The 21,779-nt window shown below is 31.9% G+C and overlaps 1 protein-coding gene across 1 annotated transcript; it reads left to right on the top strand.

Moving 5' to 3' along the window:
- Window positions 1-2,040: 2,040 nt before the first annotated feature.
- Window positions 2,041-20,372, top strand: LOC139516007 (zorya protein ZorA-like). Its single transcript, XM_071305811.1, has 20 exons — window positions 2,041-2,115; window positions 4,529-4,594; window positions 4,997-5,181; window positions 5,332-5,374; window positions 5,736-5,920; window positions 7,250-7,292; window positions 7,954-8,138; window positions 8,579-8,615; window positions 9,042-9,226; window positions 9,956-10,001; window positions 10,449-10,633; window positions 11,702-11,738; window positions 13,428-13,612; window positions 14,389-14,425; window positions 15,258-15,442; window positions 16,283-16,319; window positions 17,221-17,405; window positions 18,245-18,281; window positions 19,185-19,369; window positions 20,305-20,372. The coding sequence occupies exons 2-20, from the start codon at window positions 4,530-4,532 to the stop codon at window positions 20,337-20,339; spliced, it is 2,082 nt and encodes a 693-aa protein (XP_071161912.1). The 5' UTR covers window positions 2,041-2,115; window position 4,529; the 3' UTR covers window positions 20,340-20,372.
- Window positions 20,373-21,779: the final 1,407 nt, after the last annotated feature.

The raw sequence follows: 21,779 nt of genomic DNA, 5'->3' as shown, positions 1-21,779 counted from the left end.
TGTCACGTTTCTTATTTGGTTCAGGAATTCCTTCAGGGAATTATAGAATCTGCGTTTTAACATGCCATTATTGTGTTCCTTTCATTTCAGTGGTGTTATCTGATCCATTACAAATGTATCAGAAAATCATTTGTCGTGATTCGTGTACTGTGTATTCCGCATTCCTTTAAGATTAAGAAACTTTTACTACCTGTTCAATCTTTAATGTATAACATATATTTCACGAACCAAGGAAGTGATAATTTTCTTAGGAAGATACCAAGATGACAAGAAATTCGTTAACATATATAATAAAAATCCAATGAAGCCTAAATTTCAAATTGATCTAACGAGGACATCCTATCATATATGTTCCTGACTAAACCAAGCTGATGAATACAAAGTTTAATTGCTGATATCAATGATTTTTATAGTATCAACATACACATCTTTGCTGATATGTACCAATTACGTGCCTTTTCCGAAGGTTTCCGAGAAATTCCTATGTTTACCGAAGTCGTCTGAAATATTTTGTACTTGCATTCCGACTGTAATTCGTGATCACTTGGTGAATTGAATAATACAAAATCTGCGAAAGGTTACATTATAAAAATAAAACATATGAAAAAAATTACTGCAAAATCTATATTAAAATTTTCCCTGAAATGGAAATACCTCACAGAACCCTTTTGACCTAAACAGACCTTACAAATTGTGAACACGAAACAGTGTTAGGGGCCATGTGTCACCGTGTTTGTACTTTTCTGTTATCAATATTTCTATGTTTAGAACATTTTGTATAAAAGGATTTAGTAATGGTTTGGTAGTTACTTGCTTTTGGTTGTTAATATTCAGGTGATAAAAAAACCTCTGTTATTAAACGAAAGGTACTTGGTTTCAATCGATGCAACTTAGGTGTTGTCGAACGTATACAACAACGTTTAAAACAAACATTTCTCTGAGGTTTGCCTATTATATTTCGGCTTTCTCAGATGACCAAGTAATTAAAACATGCTGCATACAAACCCCCTTATTTTTTTACTAGTTCACCAATAATTTCTGATTTTTATTATTTTATATATAAAAAAGAAGATGTGGTATGATTGCCAATGAGACAACTATCCAAAAAAGACCAAAATGACACAGAAATTATCAACTATAGGTCACCGTTCGGCCTTCAACAATGAGCAAAGCCCATACCGCATAGTCAGCTATAAAAGCCCCCGATAAGACAATGTAAAACAATTCAAACGAGAAAACTAACGGCCTTATTTATGTAAAAAAATGAGCGAAAAACAAATATGTAACACATAAACAAACGACAACCACTGAATATACAGGCTCCTGACTTGGGACAGGCACATACATAAATAATGTGGCGGGGTTAAAAATGTTTATGTCCATTTTTGTTTCATTAGAAAAATCGATTGATCTTTTTTCTTGTCTTAGGTTTTCAATTGCATATATCTAAAACAAATCACCACCCACCTGTCGCTCTCCTCCCCGCCTCCAAAAAAGTAAATACATAAATAAAAATAAAATAAATAAATAAATAAAAACACCCACAACAACAAAAAACAGCCAATACAAAAAAATAGCACATAGATCTATTTGTAGAATTCTATAATTTAGATATACAACACGTTTTCTACGAGAGAAAAACCCATTATTGTTCGAATTTCCAAATGCGTTTTAAAATCTTGTAGGTAATTTATCGTTGTTTTCTATCCAACAGAAAGATTGAAATTATGTTAGGTCGACTGAAATTTTGTATTTATATGTCCTCGGCAAATAAATGATAGTCAACAAAGAAAGTGACAATTAAGTTACAAAACTTCTGCATTCATCTTTACGCAGAGTCCTTGTAATTAAATACAACAGAAAAAAAAAGTTTTTTGTAATGTAAGGTAGACATGTACTGATGTCTAAGGTCTAACTGAAAGGTCCCTAATATCATACCATGATCAGGAAGCATCAGAACATTAGACACGTTATAACGTTCTACACTTCGACATACATAATCCTTATACTGGTACGGCGTGATGTTAGTAATGCACATCTGTGAAGTTCTCACGACTTTTCTGATATACCTAACATTCATGTCATTTCATTTCTTCGCTAACTACTGCAAAGAAGGTAAGTACAGAGAAGATTACGTTTTCACAAATAATGCACTTTGTATCATTTCAATGCAAATCTTTATATAAAACTGATAAAAAGATATTGTGAAACAAATAACAAGCATACAGAATTTCAAGATATTTTATTTGGATATTAAGAATTTGAAACTCAATATAGACTATCAGACTATGGCCCTGCTTTATTGAGTGCATGCTTTTATTTTCTGTCATGAAGAAGATACATGTTGTCAAAGTCATCAATCGTAAAATTACATATTTCTGGAAATAAACAATCCATTCCCTTTGCATTCGTTGTCAAAATCGCTTACAAATAAATGTTCAAAGAATTTATATATGGTCCACCATTGCCAGTTGGTGAAACTTTCATATGGCAGAAATGGTTAGAGTTATAGGGGGAGGGTTGAGATCTCATAAACATGTTTAACCCCGCCGCAATTTTGCGCCTGTCCCAAGTCAGGAGCCTCTGGCCTTTGTTAGTCTTGTATGATTTTTAATTTTAGTTTCTTGTGTATAATTCGGAGTTTAGTATGACGTCCATTATCACTGTACTAGTATACATATTTTTTAAGGAACCAGCTGAAGGACACCTACGGGTGCGGGAGTTTCTCGCTACATTGAAGACCCATTGGTGGCCTTCGGCTGTTGTCTGTTCTATGGTCGGGTTGTTGTCGCTTTGACACATTCCCCATTTCCTTTCTCAATTTTATTATACTTGTACCGTTCCGTTTAGGATATAATGACAAATACATATATATATATATATATATATATACTTATATTTAAAACTCGTCTAAACATCAACCCAACAATGTTAGATCTGTAAATTTGCTTTCGCAAATTTTTGGTTATTCCCGTCGGGATTCGAACCCATGCTACTGTGATATCGTGACACCAAATCGCCTGCACTGCAGCCGTCCCGCTAGACTTATATTTAAATATACTTTTTCACTTTTTGGTCTTTTGGAAAATGTTGTTTGTGCTATTTTTAGACCCTTCTACAACGAAATTTGTTTTACATGCAAACTTAGAAAAATCGCGGTTTTTATCCAACGCAATCATAGGTTTGAACGTAGTTTTCAATTTGGACTCGTTTATAATTTTCGTTTGGGCTTGTATCATATTTTCCCTCCGGTTTATATGATCCGTTCATCCTATATTGACTCTTAAAATTCAAGAGTTTATCTAAAAATGAGGGTACTTTTTATATGGCCTTCCAAATACCGTTTCGATCCCTAACATCACTGAAGAGACATTGATTGTCGAAATCCGGATCCAGTGTGCTAAAAAAATATTGACACCGTATGTTTGTGGCATAACATCGTGGCCACAAGTTAATTTTTTTTTCTGTTTAGTATTAAATTTATATTAAGATCCATTTTGTTACATCTTGTGATCAATTTTATTTGGCAATCGCCAATGGCAGTCAGCAGGGTTAAATAACATCAGTTGTTCGACCTGTTAGTCAAATGCGTTTTGTTTAAATATACTTTTTTACTTTTTTGGTCGTTTGGAAAATGTTGTTTGTGCTGTTTTTAGACCCTTCTACAACGAAATTTGTTTTACATGCACACGTATAAAAATTGCGGTTTTTATCCAACGCAATCATAGGTTTGAACGTAGTTTTCAATTTAGATTCGTATATACATATTACTTTACCAAATGTTGTGAGTTGAACTTTACCAAATGTTGTGAGTTGATGTTGTTAGGTAAACGCGTAACAAGAACAAGAACACAAGTTTGGAAAATGGTTGAATCACGATTACGTTTGTTCTTACTAGTATTTTGCGCTGTTGAACCAGTGTCCCAGGTTAATGGGATTGTTTGTATGCGGCCCGGACGTGAGACATATAAGCATTATGATTATATGTCTCACGTCAGCAGCCTGTAATTCAGTGATTGTTGTAGGTCGTTGAGTATTATATTTGTTTTTCGTTTATTGTTGTTTACATGAATAAGGCTGTTGGTTTCTCTTTTGAATTGTTTTACATTTTGTCATTTCGGGATCTTTAAAAGTTTACTATACGAAATGGGTTTCAAGCTTTTTTTATGCTGTACGATGGTATATTATAGTTTCTTCACTCAACGTCACTTGGTTTCTGTTTTATTATTGGAAATCAAACCACCTTATACTCTTTTTATACATGTTACCTCTTCTGAATTTGTCAGTCGTTTTGGGACAATTCAAATTTCAAATACCTACGAGCAAGTCAGGAAGGAAAAAACACACAAAGAATAACCCATAAAGTAGACAAGATTAAGTAGTTCTTCGCAATTGTCTTTTATCTAAAATCTATTAATCATTATCAAAGGGGAAATCATTTAAACAAACTATCATAAATAGCTAAAGTCAAATGTTTTCACACATATTGACTGTATAGTAATGTACTGACTTTATGTTTCAACTATAGAATGAAGATCCTAGTCTTGTTAACGGCTTGCCTTCTGGTGGCAGCTGATGCCAGACCGACAAAGGAGTAAGTGTTTACAACGATATATACATTCTTCTTTTGTTCATAAGACATTTGCATTATTAATCATAATTAAATTTAAAACCTAAAGACATCTCGAGGTCTAGATACGATCTTCAACAATCGTCAAGACTATATAAGTATCTATGCAAAGTGTAATGCTTTAACTCGGCCCAAATCCATACAAGGCCTATCAAAATCAATACATAAGAATAGATAATAGACGAGGCTATTTACTTGGGAAGATTGTGAAAAACCGATGACGTTGAAGATCCCCTAAAACGTTGTTAACTTATTTTATTCTTTCCATTCAGATTTGTTTTTAATTAATCTACTATCTTCTCCAACAACCCTTCCCCTTTCATGTCATGAGTGAACAGATTTACCTTACCTGTAATTCTTATTCAGGGAGAGATTCCTGAAAGACACACTCCAGGGTGTATTAGATCAACTGAAGGTTCAACTCCATGCCTTGGGAGGCACATTTACAGATACATTTAAACAAGTTGGACAAGCTGCTGCACAGTCTGGATCAGATTTACTGAGTCAGGCTTTACAACAAGCAACACAACTTGCTGCAGCTGGGGCTACAAGTAAGTGATTAAAACAAAGCCAGTGCCAATATTGTTGGTTTTTCTATATCGGTGCTTCTTATCTGTGTTCTTGGAAAAGACTTATTTGCATAGATTAATGCATTGACGCCTTGCAATAATATATTTTTTAAACACATTTCGTTTTTTCAGATCTTCTAACAAATCTTCAACACACCTCAGAACCAGATCCAAGGTAATAAATAATGTGTTTTAGATTTTCTACTGTTTCATTTTGTTCATGCTATCATGCGTTGCAAATAGCAATATTTTGCATTATTGTTTTAATGTTTGGTAAACAAATGTTTCAAAGGCCTATTTATTAGATATTGGTTTTGAATCCTTTGTTTCTTTTTTCTTGAAAAATACTGCTTTATCATATTTGGTTACTCCAAAGTAAAAGTAAAACGACATTTGTTGCCAATTATCTCGGTAAATCTTTTCATAGATAAAATTTACAAATTAACATTAATGGTCAGACATGCAACTTTGAATATTGTTGTATCTATATTGTCGAAAGAAGTTGTTTATACTTAATCTGAAACTATGTTCTTTAGCAAGAGATTTCTGAAGGATGACGTACAGCACATATTGGCACAATTGAAACTTCAGTTGAATGCATTAGGTGGAACATTCAATGAAACCTTCAAACAAGTTGGACAAGCTGCTGCACAGCAAGGAACAGATTTGTTACACCAAGCTTTACAACAAGGAACAAATCTTGCAGTGAAAGGAGCTTTTAGTATGTGTGTTTGATAACGTTTGGTTTTTCATTGTTCGCATGTTTAAATATAAACAAATTGTCTATTTTACGATCCAATCCGTACGAATAAGGTTTCTGAGTTACAGAAAGTAGTGAACTTTTATTGCAACTCACAATCTATTACTTTGTCATTAAATTTCCAAATGCCTATTTAAAATTCATACAACTTTAAAAATGAATGCAATGATCAGTAAGCAGAGATCGAGTTGAGTTGATCATGTGTTCTGAAACAACAAAGAAATCTGGTTTTATTGCATACCACATATGTTTGTAGGTTGAGATGAGTATTTAAAACAAATAACGAGAACACATAACGTGAACAAATATTTAAAGATTTTGCCGCCAAGAATAGGGCGTATGTTATGTGAAGTGCATTGCCTGATTTCATGAAGTTAAATCTAGGAAAGAACTTCGACTACAGGATATCTTATATAATCTCTCTTGTAGCCAAAGAACACAATTTTCTTTTACAAAATAATGCTATGAAGATAATCATTCTTTTTCTGCAATATCCTGACATTACCGTGGTTATTTTATGAAAAAGAAATCATTTTGAAACACTGTTAATAATTTACTCTCTTTAGTTATAGACATGAGTAAAATGAGATGTGAGATTAACGTTCTGTTAGACATGAACTAAACATAAAAAGGCCAAACAATATATTTTCGAATTTGTTGTTCCATAGTTCACGGGCGACGAAATAAAAAAAAACCAAGATGGCAATTATACAAATCTTCGGACAAATTATTTTAAATCTAAAAATGCTTGAAATAGAAACTATAACTGCTGAACATAGTGAAATACAAAAACGTTTGAAAATTTGACGGTACACTGAAAAAAGAAGAAACAAGTAGGACAACTTGCTGCTCCACAAGGAACATATTCCTAGAGCGACCGCTACTTTATTTCTTAAAAAAAGAACCTGTTTTGTTTTGAATCTACTTTGGGTGAACGGAACCAAAACTTAAGTTCGTCTATTAGTGAATTGTATATCCCACTTTCCTTTGAGCATTATCATTGGAATCGCTTTGACAGACCTTATATGCTCTGTTATTCCAACTTAACAATGATTGATTGTCACATAAGTTGAAATTTATGTATAGTATAAAACTTATATATTTATATTTTTACTCGAAAGTGTGTACCATGTTGTAATTTTGTAATTGTGTTCCAGTTTATTGTTTTGTGTTTCCTTTTCTTGCTGGTTAGCTTGTGCATTTTTTTTTATTACGTATTATTGAAATGTCATTTTTTTATTCATTATTACCATTACATATTTCTATTAGCAGACGTATATTCTTTTTCAGATTTGTTGACTAATCTTGCCCACCCTGATGGCACAACAGCAAGGTAATACTCTCCTTTTATCCTCAATACTAGTATATTTCGCCTTTATGACAACATAATGTAGTAACTTTAAAAAAAAATCTAAATTATATAAGGCCGTCTTTGTGTTTTTCACGAAAAGACTTATTTTAAAACAGATTGTTTGGTCTCTCAATGTTTTATAAGTGTGACTTATTTGATATACGGGAAACTTTTTTCAATGTTTTAAAATATGACAGGAATCAAATTAGGGTTTAATTATATGAAATTATAAGAAAGACGTTTTCTTATCAATGAAGGCCGTACGGTTGGATATAATTGCTTACATTCGAACTGTGGTGGGCAATTGTCTCATTTGCAATCAAACCACATCTCCTTATTTTCATATTGTAGAATAAAATTAAGATATCCTTACGCAAACGTGAATTGTAAATATTTTGTTCGGAAAATGAGGTAATTTAAAGCTTTAAACATCTATGGTAGTTCATTTAGGATCTTCAAGAACATAATTTTTATTCCACATAACAAATTAAACAGATCACGGATAAAAACAGTTATTATAAACGAATTTGTTGAATTGATCTATACTTTTATATTGTCCTTTGTATCGTTTTCTATCCAATGATGCTACTTGGTATTTCATTTACTATGCTATACACTAAAGATTATGGATTACTTTTTCCAGCAAAAGATTCTTGAAAGACACATTCCAAGGCGTTTTGGACAAGCTTAATGAACAACTCACTGCTCTTGGACAAACATTCAAAGAAACATTCAAACAAGTAGGACAAGTTGCTGCCCAACAAGGAACAGATCTGTTGAACCAAGCTTTACAACAAGGAGCACAAGTAGCCGCTAATGGGGCAACAAGTAAGCGTCAGCATTAAATTGTGTTATCAAAATGACTCGTACAGTTGACATCATAAGAAAACGTTTAAACATTCATATAACATAACTAAAAAGTCTATCTATGAAATGATATGAAACAATATTACATATGGTGTAGCATTCTACTTTTTTCTTTGGTCATTACGATCACGTGTTTCAAAGTTTATTTCATGTATCCAAAGCCTTGTTTTATTTTGAAGTATATTGACGCTACATGTTTCTATTTTTAAAAATGTACTCTGACGGTCAATATAAAAAATCTTGCTTAATTTCGATCTATGACGTTGTGAAGTTTTTTAACCAAAGCATTTCAAATAAATTTTAATAATATTTTATTTACTTACATTACGAATCCGATATAAAAATGGCAATATAAAATATTTTAAAAGATGTAATTACCAATTTCTTTTTTCGCCATTTAGATCTTCTGACTAACCTTCAAAATCCCGACGGAACAAGGTAATGTATATTTCACGGAACAAGATTATGTCTATTTCTTCATTTTTGAAACGTACATCTTCTTAAATGGTTATCAAAACATATGTCCCCATTTCATATTGTTTTGAATGCATTAGGTGCATTTTCTTAAGGAGGGTTTTGATATCAGATTTATAATAGACAAACAATTCTTATTCTGCGCTGTGGTATGAATCCTTATTATTGACATTAACCTATCTTATTTTACTGTATGAAATACATTATGGGTGACACTCGTGGAGTAGCATTCAACATTTGTTTTTGTAATCACCATTGAAGTTTATTTTTTCTGTTCCGATTTATTTTACAGTAAACAAGAAATATGTAAAGTGCACACACAAATCTATATTGTGCAGTTTTGTTTTGCAAATGTATTCTTAAGATAAATTGTTTTTTTAAAAATTACAGAAAAAGGTTCTTGAAAGATACATTTCAAGGTGTCTTGGATCAACTGAAGGTACAACTCCATGCTTTGGGTGAAACTTTTGGAGAAACTTTTAAGCAGGTGGGACAGGCTGCTGCACAACAAGGAACAGACTTATTAAACCAAGCCCTGACACAAGGAACACAGTTAGCAGCTAATGGAGCAACAAGTAAAACTTTTTCTCAAATGTACAAACGATTAAATATAATGCAATTCTCAAACTTTAAGAAGCAAACAAAAGTTAAACTAAGTACAATCATATAATGTAGATTACAGTTTGCAATTTGTCGTGAATCAGCACTTTAAGATACAAATGATAAGAAAAAATACGTTCATTTAAAAATATAATCTTGCAAAAAGTAAAATCACAAAAATATTGAAATCCGAGGAAAATTCAAAACGGAAAGTCCCTACAAATTGCAACATTAAAAGCTCAAACATATCAAACAAATGGACAACTATTACATTCCTGACTTGGTACACTTAATCTCTTCGAGATTGATATGTCCGGACATTAAAATCCTCTGATGTATATTTTTGATTAAAAAAACCAAACAGAAGTTCAATATATCATGCTAATTGAAACTCAACTCATAAAATAAAGATGAAAATCTATAATGAATTTTCGAAATAATCAACAACAAAAAACATCACGTGAAACGAACTAAAATTTCCTGGATTCAAAATTAACATTAATTCACAGGACTGAACAGCTAGTTTCGTTCGTTTTATAAGCTACTGCTATATATAACAAATATGTTTTTGTCTGAAAGATATTCACATACCTCTTGTACTTGAAAAAACATTATAAGATGATATAGGATGGTTACATAGGGCTTGTTCACATCATGAACATAATCAGATGACATAATTTTAATTTTAAAATTATTCCTTCCAGATCTTCTTACTAACCTTCAACATGCAGCAGTCACAGACGGAACAAGGTAGTTCTCACGTTACAAAAGAGTTAATTTTGTATACAATAAAGTTGCTAAAAAAAAAAAAATCATTATTTTGTCAATTCTCGACCAATTCCATTGTCAAGTGAAGTACACAGCCAATCATGTTAAGTAAGATTGTTGGCATTTATATTTTGAATTGGTGAACTATCAGTGATGATTTTTTTAAATTATTTTAATTAAAAAAGTATCTTCATTGATATAACTGCTAATTGGTTGGCTATATCATTACGCTCAAGTAAGTGAGCTGGCATTTTTATTTTGAATGGGTGAACTATCAGTGATGATTTTTAAAAATCTTTTTATTGAAAGAGTATCTCCATTGATATAACTGCTTATTGGTTGGCTATATCTTCACGCTCGAATGCAAAATATTGTTCGCCGATACAGATGTTAATCATGGCTTTAAGAACATTTGTATTTTCTCAACAGGAAAAGATTTTTAAAAGACACTTTCCAAGGCGTTTTAGACAAGCTTAATGAACAACTAAATGCTCTTGGACAAACATTTAAAGAAACATTTAAACAAGTTGGACAAGTTGCTGCACAATCAGGAACCGATCTGTTAAACCAAGCTTTACAACAAGGAGCACAGCTTGCTGCTAATGGAGCTACAAGTAAATATCTTATTTGATAAGAAGTTCAATACCAGAGAAATATTCAGGATCTAATAACAACTTGGGATATTGCAATGTTTCATACAATCGATATGTTTAGGATAACATATAACCCTTTAATAATTTGTTCAAATATCTGTTCCAGGAATTTTCATAAACTTATCTTGATGCTTGAAACATGGGCAATAAGCAGAAGCATATTGTGCATTTATATTATCTTCAAGAAAACGTAGAGTTTCTAATGCATTTATAAGAGATTCCATGCAGCTTTCAGCTACTATTAACATCTAACACTTTAAACCTAAACAACTTAGTAGGAATGTTTGATTGATAATGTTATTCAATTCAAGTTGCATCTTACAATATGAAAATGGGCTTATTTTCTCCGCTTTGTTTTACTTAACTGGTAGAAATTTTCTGTTGGAAACATTTTATTATTATTGTCGTTTTAAAAAAAATTATTCAATTTTCAAAAGTAAGAAAAATCAATTAATTAAATTATAAGTTGTTACATTTGATCATATTTAAAGAAATACACAAAAAAGTACACAAAAATTAAATTTCCTAATCCTCCATCGCCGTTCACTCTTTCAACGAAACAAGTTACTTTAAAGAGGGGCGAAAGATACCAGAAGGACAGTCAAACTCATAGATCGAAAATAAACGGATAACGCCATGGCTAAAAAGACAAACATACAAATAATAGTATACAAGATACAACAAAGAAAACTAAAGACTAAGTAACACGAACCCCACCAAAACCTTGGGTGATCGCAGGTGCTTCGGAAGGGTCTCCACACGTGACATCCGTTGTGTTGCTCATGTTATTACGAGCTCGGTAAATAGTCTTATTCGGTAGGTCATATTCATGGTGAAAGATCCGACATAAGAAACATATCCGATATCATCTTTGAAACGGTTATTCCATAACGGTCAACCAGTTCGTGATGAGGCCCGTAAAATTTACGAAGGGATGATTTCCCATTCACCATTTGGAACTCTTGGTTTAATAGCTTTCTTGTGGTCCACATTTAAAAGTGTTTAATCAGCTGAAATTGTTTTTTTCAGATCTCCTAACAAATCTCCAAAATCCTGATGGAACAAGGTAAACATAAAATTTTGTCAGTATTGTATAGATACTGCAAAGTTTATTTTGTAAGGAAGGATATTTTAAATATCTGGCATTGTGAACAAGTAAAGGGAGGTGACTTTTTATCATTATTGATTCGCATCATTTCATCCATAGTCATGCGGCTGTTCGTCCTTTATCATAAAGGCTAGCTGTATTTTATTAGAACGATGCATTAAATGTACATAAGAGAACATATTTGGTTTTGCAAGTACGTACATAGTAATTAAATCATTAGCTGTGAGTAAGTTGAAACATCTATGAGTACTCTTAAATCGGTGCGCTGTGGTTTAGTCCGTTAATTTGTCATGGATTTTTTTTGTGTGTAGTTCCAATCTATTTGGTAAAGATTTTAATGATTTTAAAATTTATGGTTTGTTCTTGTCTTGTGCAGTCGCACTATTGTCTCATCTCAGAGGAGGTTCAATGTTTACAAAGATCATAAACTACGCCAAATTTGTTGTAATGTGCCAAGAGCATGAAATTCCGTTGTGGTCGTTGGTTGCTGTCTATATTATTTAGTCTTCGTTTGTTCTTTTTATACTTAAATCGTCATTTTACTATCATACGATTTAACGAATATTTTAATATATCATAATGTATAGAACCAGTGTTGATTATTTCATATCGGTGAAGAATACGCTTCTATTATCTTCTATTATTGGATAAAAAGGGGCCACATGACATTCTTTATTCTTCAGTAATAAACTCAATCAGTCATTAACAGAACAAAACGTACCATAAACCGATCGTTAACAAATTTTACATGATAATGACCGGATGGGCGTGGTTTCCGTCTGATAACGACCGTTGGGGCGTGGTTTCTCTGTTAATGACAGATGTGGCGTGGTTTCGATGTTTAGAAGAGAGATGTCCCTTTAATAAAACATTTTCCTGTTTTCAATCTTTTTTTTTTAATGAAATTGTTGAATTGTTTATTATATGTTTTCGTTAATTATAAAATTATAGAGAACTTGATTAAGTATTATATACTGAAAAATTGCACTAAAATGAATGGCAGTACTACTACGACTGTTTTTCACTCTTTGCCATAGAAATAATACAACTAATCGAGTTTACTTTCGGCATTCTGAAATTATGCGAATTTTCTCAATGAAATAATTTAAAACATAGTAGTTCTTGAAAATTGAATATCTAGTGTAAATATTGATTTAAAAAAAAATTAAATCAGGTTCCGAAGCTCAGGAATTCTAAAATCATCAAAAGCTGGTTTCATTGTCTAGTATTATAGTATGCATTACATGCTAAATAATAAATAGTTAATATATTCTAAACACATACAGATACTATGTTTTTAGAAAAATTATATTTGTAAGCAACTTTTGTAAAATTGCAATAGGACCTATGCTGACCTAATCCGTTTATATACCTCGATACAATGTGCATTCACTCCTTCTTCAAGTGGTAGGTGGAAATTATGTGACTTTCTAAGGATAACTGTAATACTATAAATTGTTGTATTCGCCACTGTGATATTAAGTTTTCTGCCTCATTACTTTTTCCTGTTGTTTTTTTTTGGTAAATTAGTATTTTTTTCTGTATTAATCGGCTGATAATGTCTAACATCTAAACTTTAAAAATTCAGTATATTTTCGTCCATAACACATATCTACTGTAATATAACGTTTCATTTTATTACTGCAGGAAAAGATTTTTAAAAGACACATTCCAAGGAGTTCTTGATAAACTTAATGAACAGCTAAAAGCTCTCGGAAACACATTTACAGAAACCTTTAAACAAGTAGGACAAGTTGCTGCTCAACAAGGAACAGATCTTTTAAACCAAGCTTTACAACAAGGAGCACAGCTTGCTGCTAATGGAGCTACAAGTAAGTATTTGTTCATATGTTGTAGTATCATATGAAAAGAATTCGTAGTTTTATTTCAAATCAAAAGTTCATCACCTGAATTAAGATGCAACTGAAGCTCAGTTACACTCTTCTTTGAATGATTTTATTTACGAATTTATAGATTACAAAAGATTAACAACTCAATGATAGTGTAGAAGTTAATAAGAATAATCTAAGAAAACACCAACAAAAAACAAACACCCCCCCCCCCAAAAAAAAAGATTAACAACTTCCTTGATTTACCTTGGAGTTGGTATTTTTTGTCGTACATGTAAGAATCTTATAATAGAAAAAGGATAATTTTTTTTATTTTGTGAGAAAACCACACGTTCCAAACAAAAAATCTAACAAACAAGAAAATCTAAATGTATTCAACATCTTTGCATTATTGGAGCCGTTGATTTGTGTTTGTTATAGCTTTACTTATATTATATATTACATGTGAAATTCAAAATCATCGAACATTGTGTCAATTGCATTCCAGTATTTTCAATTCATTCAGAATTGGAAACGTATCTAATTTAAAAAAATGTCTTACAAAGGGTAGAAAGCCAAATTGGATGAAAGAGTAAGCATATTAACAATGATAATGTATGACTTAAAATCGAATGTCCTTCAAATTTTGATTGACCTTTTATGACATGGTATTGAGTTGTTAAAGGAGTTCGAAAACTAATAACAATCTGACTTCCAGCTCACGTTTCCCTTTCGAAAAAAATATTCAAATGTTGAAACACCACAATTTCTTATTTCAGATCTGGTAACAAATCTTCAAAATCCTGATGATGCAAGGTAAAAAACCCACTTATATTGTAATGAAATTAACGCAGTAAATAAAGGCAACAGTAGTATATCGCTGACCAATAGTCATAGTTTGATTAAGCAAAAACAAATCCTGGTGAGAAACTAAAACACATCTGAACACATCAACTATAAGAGGAAAACAACGGAACAACAGAAACACTGAACAACAACAACATACATATAAACGGATTGTAGATCACAACTGCCATATTCCTGACTTGGTACAAGACATCTTAAAGGAAAATAGTAGGTTGAACCCGTGTTATGGCTAACCAAACCTCCCACTTTTTTGGCAAAGTTAAAAATGCCGACAAAATGACAACACTCCGGGACAGGAATACAGTACAAACAAATGTATGAACACACAGCACAAAGAAATACATAAATAATTTATTTATTTGTACATTACAACTGTGTGGAATTATGAGTTAAAAAATAGAATTTTGTTAGCAGCCTATCGGTTATAGAACAATCGAGTCAGTTCATTGTACTCGATACTTTAAATTCAAATACTCAAAATACTGGATTTCATGTTTCAAACATGATTTTTTTAGCTATGCAATGAGTCAAGTTTTATGGCCCCTTTGTTATATCCACGATATTCTGGTTTTTTATTATGAACTCTAATTTTTAGTTATATATAGATATAGGAAGATGTGGTATGAGTGCCAATGAGACAGCTCTGCATCAAAAGTAACTATTTATATAAATTATAATGCCCACAGGTCTATGTGGATTTGATTTTCTCACTCCGGCCATGCATGTGTCTTTGGCCGAAATACATAATTAAACATAAAAGTTTCTTTTTTTCTTACTAAAGGAAAAGATTCTTGAAGGACACATTTCAGGGAGTTCTTGATAAACTTAATGAACAGCTGAACGCTCTCGGGCAAACCTTTAAAGAAACATTCAAGCAAGTAGGACAAGTTGCTGCTCAACAAGGAACAGATCTTTTGAATCAAGCTCTACAACAAGGAGCACAGCTTGCTGCTAATGGAGCAACAGGTTAACATCTATAAATTTGTTGTTGAAGAATTTAAAAAATAAGGATGTTTAGTAGTTTAATGTTTAAATCGGAGGTTTTCATTACTCGAAGAAAAATGCAAAGTATGTTGTAGGCTAACGATATAAAACTATTCCTCGGTTCGAACTGAGTTATTCAATATCTCAGCTGCTGCGGTTTATTATGAAATTTTAGTGTCAACTTATCCATTAAAAGGATTTCAGTTCACGCGACATGCGTTCCTAGAAATTGGAATTGTTATCATGGAAAAAAAAACGAAAATTTAAAAACGAAATGTAATTAAAACTTTACAATGTACGTAGATTGTGTCGTAGAGATTGAAGTGATACTCTCACAAGCCAGAATTATAGACTTCCGTTAATGTTGTAGTATCTATTCTTATTGAAATCATCTCTCAAATTTACCTTTCAAATGATGCGGAAAGTGAACCACATCCTTTAATTAGCCATTACGGCAGATAAAATAGGATCCGTATTCCCGGTACCGTTTCTAAGCTATTTTTGTTTGCGTTTTTATTGCCATTTCATTATGAATTTTACAGTTGTGTATAATCTATTTTTATTTGTGTTACTTATATATTGCACTGTCGTGTCGATCGCCATTAATAGAATATAGGAATGGTATACAGAAAAAAAATATAAATCGCTTAAAACAGAAAGCATGTCGAATTGGCTTGCAACATTTGGAACAATTGTTTTAAATCATTAGAAATTACGAGAGAACACATCAACACATTTAATCATACAAATCTTAAGCATCGCTTTTATATATTATGTTACTTAAAATGATTAAAATGTTATCAGAATTTGTTTTTATTTTAGGTCTTTTAACAAATCTCCAAAATCCCGATGGAACAAGGTAAATTATAAACATAACATAACTATTGCATAGATAACTATATTCCGCTCCGGTGCTATATTCTCGAGGCTATATCAGTTTATATCTGTCTATGTTTTCATCCTTTCGTAAATTGAAATTCGAGTGCAAAATATAATGACCTTTTTCCATAAAACACAAATAAACCTCCTGTTTACCGAAAACGTATGGCGGTGTCATCATTAGAAATCTGTACAAAATAACAATTAAGGAAAAGTGTGCAAAATTATATATTCTGACTATTTTTGAGTCTTTAATACTTATTGGACTTTTATCGTGTCCACTTAAATTTTCAACTAGGTATAACCATTCTATTAAGGAATTTCGTTTCAATTAATGATTAATGACGACATCGGGACTGTGAACAATGCATTTGTTCGTTTTGGCTAACATGAATATACCTTAAAATGAACAAAGACTTAATTGTAAAGTCTATGTTTTTTTTAATATGCAACTTCATTGTTTGGTCTGATGTTGTCTCGTTGCAATAAAATTACATATCCTTATATTTATTTGTATCAATGAATAAGGAAAATTATCTTCACAAGGCTTTGGATATAAGATTTATATAATAGGCAAACAATTGCAAAACCGCACTATGGTATGAATCCCTGTCATTGACTTCAAATTATCTTATGTCATCGTAGGAAACACTTAAGGGTGTCACTTATGTGGTAGCATTCAAAGTTTGGTATTTGTTATCTGAACAATACATTTCGTTTTCCCAATTCCTAATCCATTCTATGTTTACAGTATCAGGTGAAGTTTGAAACTTGGTTTTTTTCTGTTTATTGCACCCAGAAATCTATATCGTACATTTTTGTTAAGAAAATATTCTTTTTTCCAATGTCGTCTAAAGATGAATTGATGTACAAATTTACAGCAAACGGTTCCTAAAAGATACATTCCAAGGTGTCTTGGATCAACTGAAGGTGCAACTCCATGCTTTGGGTGAAACATTTGGAGAAACTTTTAAACAGGTGGGACAGGCTGCTGCACAACAAGGAACAGATCTTTTGAATCAAGCTCTACAACAAGGAGCACAGCTTGCTGCTAATGGAGCAACAGGTTAACATCTATAAATTTGTTGTTGAAGAATTTAAAAAATAAGGATGTTTAGTAGTTTAATGTTTAAATCGGAGGTTTTCATTACTCGAAGAAAAATGCAAAGTATGTTGTAGGCTAACGATATAAAACTATTCCTCGGTTCGAACTGAGTTATTCAATATCTCAGCTGCTGCGGTTTATTATGAAATTTTAGTGTCAACTTATCCATTAAAAGGATTTCAGTTCACGCGACATGCGTTCCTAGAAATTGGAATTGTTATCATGGAAAAAAAGAAAACGAAAATTTAAAAACGAAATGTAATTAAAACTTTACAATGTACGTAGGTTGTGTCGTAGAGATTGAAGTGATACTCTCACAAGCCAGAATTATAGACTTTCGTTAATGTTGTAGTATCTATTCTTATTGAAATCATCTCTCAAATTTACCTTTCAAATGATGCGGAAAGTGAACCACATCCTTTAATTAGCCATTACGGCAGATAAAATAGGATTCGTATTCCCGGTACCGTTTCTAAGCTATTTTTGTTTGCGTTTTTTATTGCCATTTCATTATGAATTTTACAGTTGTGTATAATCTATTTTTATTTGTGTTACTTATATATTGCACTGTCGTGTCGATCGCCATTAATAGAATATAGGAATGGTATGCAGAAAAAAAAATCGCTTAAAACAGAAAGCATGTCGAATTGGCTTGCAACATTTGGAACAATTGTTTTAAATCATTAGAAATTACGAGAGAACACATCAACACATTTAATCATACAAATCTTAAGCATCGCTTTTATATATTATGTTACTTAAAATGATTAAAATGTTATCAGAATTTGTTTTTATTTTAGGTCTTTTAACAAATCTCCAAAATCCCGATGGAACAAGGTAAACTATAAACATAACATAACTATTGCATAGATAACTATATTCCGCTCCGGTGCTATATTCGCGAGGCTATATCAGTTTATATCTGTCTATGTTTTCATCCTTTCGTAAATTGAAATTCGAGTGCAAAATATAATGACCTTTTTCCATAAAACACAAATAAACCTCCTGTTTACCGAAAACGTATGGCGGTGTCATCATTAGAAATCTGTACAAAATAACAATTAAGGAAAAGTGTGCAAAATTATATATTCTGACTATTTTTGAGTCTTTAATACTTATTGGACTTTTATCGTTTCCACTTAAATTTTCAACTAGGTATAACCATTCTATTAAGGAATTTCGTTTCAATTAATGATTAATGACGACATCGGGACTGTGAACAATGCATTTGTTCGTTTTGGCTAACATGAATATACCTTAAAATGAACAAAGACTTAATTGTAAAGTCTATGTTTTTTTTAATATGCAACTTCATTGTTTGGTCTGATGTTGTCTCGTTGGCAATAAAATTACATATCCTTATTTTTTATTTGTATCAATGAATAAGGAAAATTATCTTCACAAGGCTTTGGATATAAGATTTATATAATAGACAAACAATTGCAAATCCGCACTATGGTATGAATCCCTGTCATTGACTTCAAATTATCTTATGTCATCGTAGGAAACACTTAAGGGTGTCACTTATGTAGTAGCATTCAAAGTTTGGTATTTGTTATCTGAACAATACATTTCGTTTTCCCAATTCCTAATCCATTCTATGTTTACAGTATCAGGTGAAGTTTGAAACTTGTTTTTTTTCTGTTTATTGCACCCAGAAATCTATATCGTACATTTTTGTTAAGAAAATATTCTTTTTTCCAATGTCGTCTAAAGATGAATTGATGTACAAATTTACAGCAAACGGTTCCTAAAAGATACATTCCAAGGTGTCTTGGAACAACTGAAGGTGCAACTCCATGCTTTGGGTGAAACATTTGGAGAAACTTTTAAACAGGTGGGACAGGCTGCTGCACAACAAGGAACAGATTTATTAAACCAAGCCCTGCAACAAGGAGCACAGGTAGCAGCCAACGGAGCAACAAGTAAGACTTATGAAGCTGTCTTGTCAAAGGCCAATCAAAGTTCAAGTGTTTGCAATCAATTGGACTTAATCACCTGTTAACGTTTTTACATATCAAAATGGAAAACCATTGAACATTATAAAACCAAACAATTTGCGATAAAATCAAGTGTTGTTTTTTGTTTTAAAAACCATGCAGTGAAATAAAAACAAATCTTTCAGAAATGTCCCTTATGTTGATATAAACCTAACATATCTTATTGATACATATCATGATCTGACACGAATTGTACACCAGGGGGTACACAATTACACCAGTTTGATCATATTGGACATTTTACTGAAATACCTTCTAGCAAAGTCTCGGACAAGCTCAAACAATTGCTGATCAACTATTTATAAAAGACTTATATCCATAAAAATATAGATTATATGACAATATTGCAAGTAGACTTTTAATCCTTTATTGCTGGAAAATATTCATAAAAAGGATTAAAGACAATTAAAAGTAATTGTGTGGTCTTTTTTAATGTTATTGTGCATGAACAGAAAAAATATACGCAACACGGGGTATCTTAGAACTCTGTTTTTTTATGTATATTATCCGTCCGCTAAACATGTACCACTCATCAACCATACAGGAATGACTCTTCAGCTGAACATGCATCACTCATTTGGATTCAAAGGTGATCTCCAGTAGTATCAAAGCAAATCAAATGAATTAAACGGTATTAATGTTAATAGATTGGCTTAAGAGAACATAATTGATCTATGAAAAAGGAAAACTTATAAAATCTTATCTCGCTCAGGTAATTCGGAATTTCAACAGAAGAACTTATAAAGAGAATCAGATGGTAAAAGGCAATTATAGTTTACGTATTTTGTATAGTGACCGTATTTACGAAGCAAATTATGTTTCATATTTAAAAAAATTCTAATTGAGTATATCAATTGCAGATCTACTAACAAACCTGCAGAACACAGATGGATAGACGGATACAACAAATTAAAATTATATTATTAAAGTACTTGTTTTGCTTTTTACACATATTAAAATTATAGGCACTTATTAACCTACACTGAGTCAGAGAAGAGAAAAATCTGTTCCTAGTTAAGGAATAGAGGAGTCTCTTCCTTAAATATGTTTGATTCCAAATGGTTTAAAAAATAAACTAACTCTTATGCTTTCATTTCAAGTTACCGTTGACTAAAGCCAATTCAAAGTTGATTTCCAAGGTGTGGTTCGTTTTGCACAGTCGTTATTTTCTATGAATTATTTTGTTAACCCTTACGGAAAAATAAGTCCTGCTGCAAACATTTGCCGTAAGTTTGCTGCAAACTTGCCGCAACCATTTTACCATGCAAATAAAGGTTGCGGCAAGCTTGCAGCAAACGTAATTATGCAAAATAGATTTGCCGCAAGCTTGCGGCAATTGTTTGTTGCAAACTTGCAGGAACTACACATATACCAATGTCATGTGTATAGACACATTCAATTTATCTCTTTCAAATTACACATAAACATTTTTAAATAGTCAATTTCTGCCTGTATAAAAACAGTCATTGAAAGAATTCTTGACTTTGGAATTTAAGGAAATACATACATGCATTTGAGTTTTGAAAAAGGGGCAAGGGTCATTCTCAAATAGCATTATATACCTGTGTTAAGAAATGAAAAAGGATAAATCTCAAATTTGTATTGAGTATAAATCTAAGTAATAATTGCATTACAGTATTTAACTTAATTTTGATAAACACAATACAGTAACATCAGTTACAAAATTCAATCTTATAATAGCTAAAGTTTTTCAAACACACATACATGTATATATAGTTGCTTACATAGTTATGTATGATGATGACATGAATTGTTTTATTAAACATGCAGTTCTATGAATTATTTGTACTTACAAAATACTGAATATCCTATAATATTGAACCAAAATGCCTCCTTGATCTCTTATAATTGCATTTTCCAAACACAACCAACATGACCTAGGGCCAGAATTTCAAATTGTTAGCTTCCAGGAAGTGCCAACTAGGCATGCCCAGTCAATATCGTGAATTGCAATGTTCTGGCAAGCATTTATAATGGCCAAAGTTTTCTGCAATATTGCGTCAAACATATCGAATTGTCAAAGTTTTCTGCAATCTTGTAGCAAACATTCTTTATTCTGCAATCTTACTGCAAACATTGATGTTTCTGTAAACTTGCCGCAAGCTTGCAGCAAAAAGCTGCAAAATTGCCAGAAGTTTGCAGCTAGCGGCAAATATCTGCAAACATTATTTTCTGTGTTCCTGTAAACTTTTTGTTTGCCGCAAGCTTGCAGCAAGTCTGCGGCAAATAATTCAATTCCATAAGGGAACTTGATGGTTTTTTTTCCGTTTTCTTATCTTCTGTTTCGTGGCGTTGCCAGTTTCTGTCGACTTCT

Source organism: Mytilus edulis, chromosome 3, assembly GCF_963676685.1.
Source record: "Mytilus edulis chromosome 3, xbMytEdul2.2, whole genome shotgun sequence".
Classification (NCBI taxonomy): Eukaryota; Metazoa; Mollusca; class Bivalvia; order Mytilida; family Mytilidae; genus Mytilus; species Mytilus edulis.
This window is presented reverse-complemented; position numbering and strand designations above follow the sequence as displayed.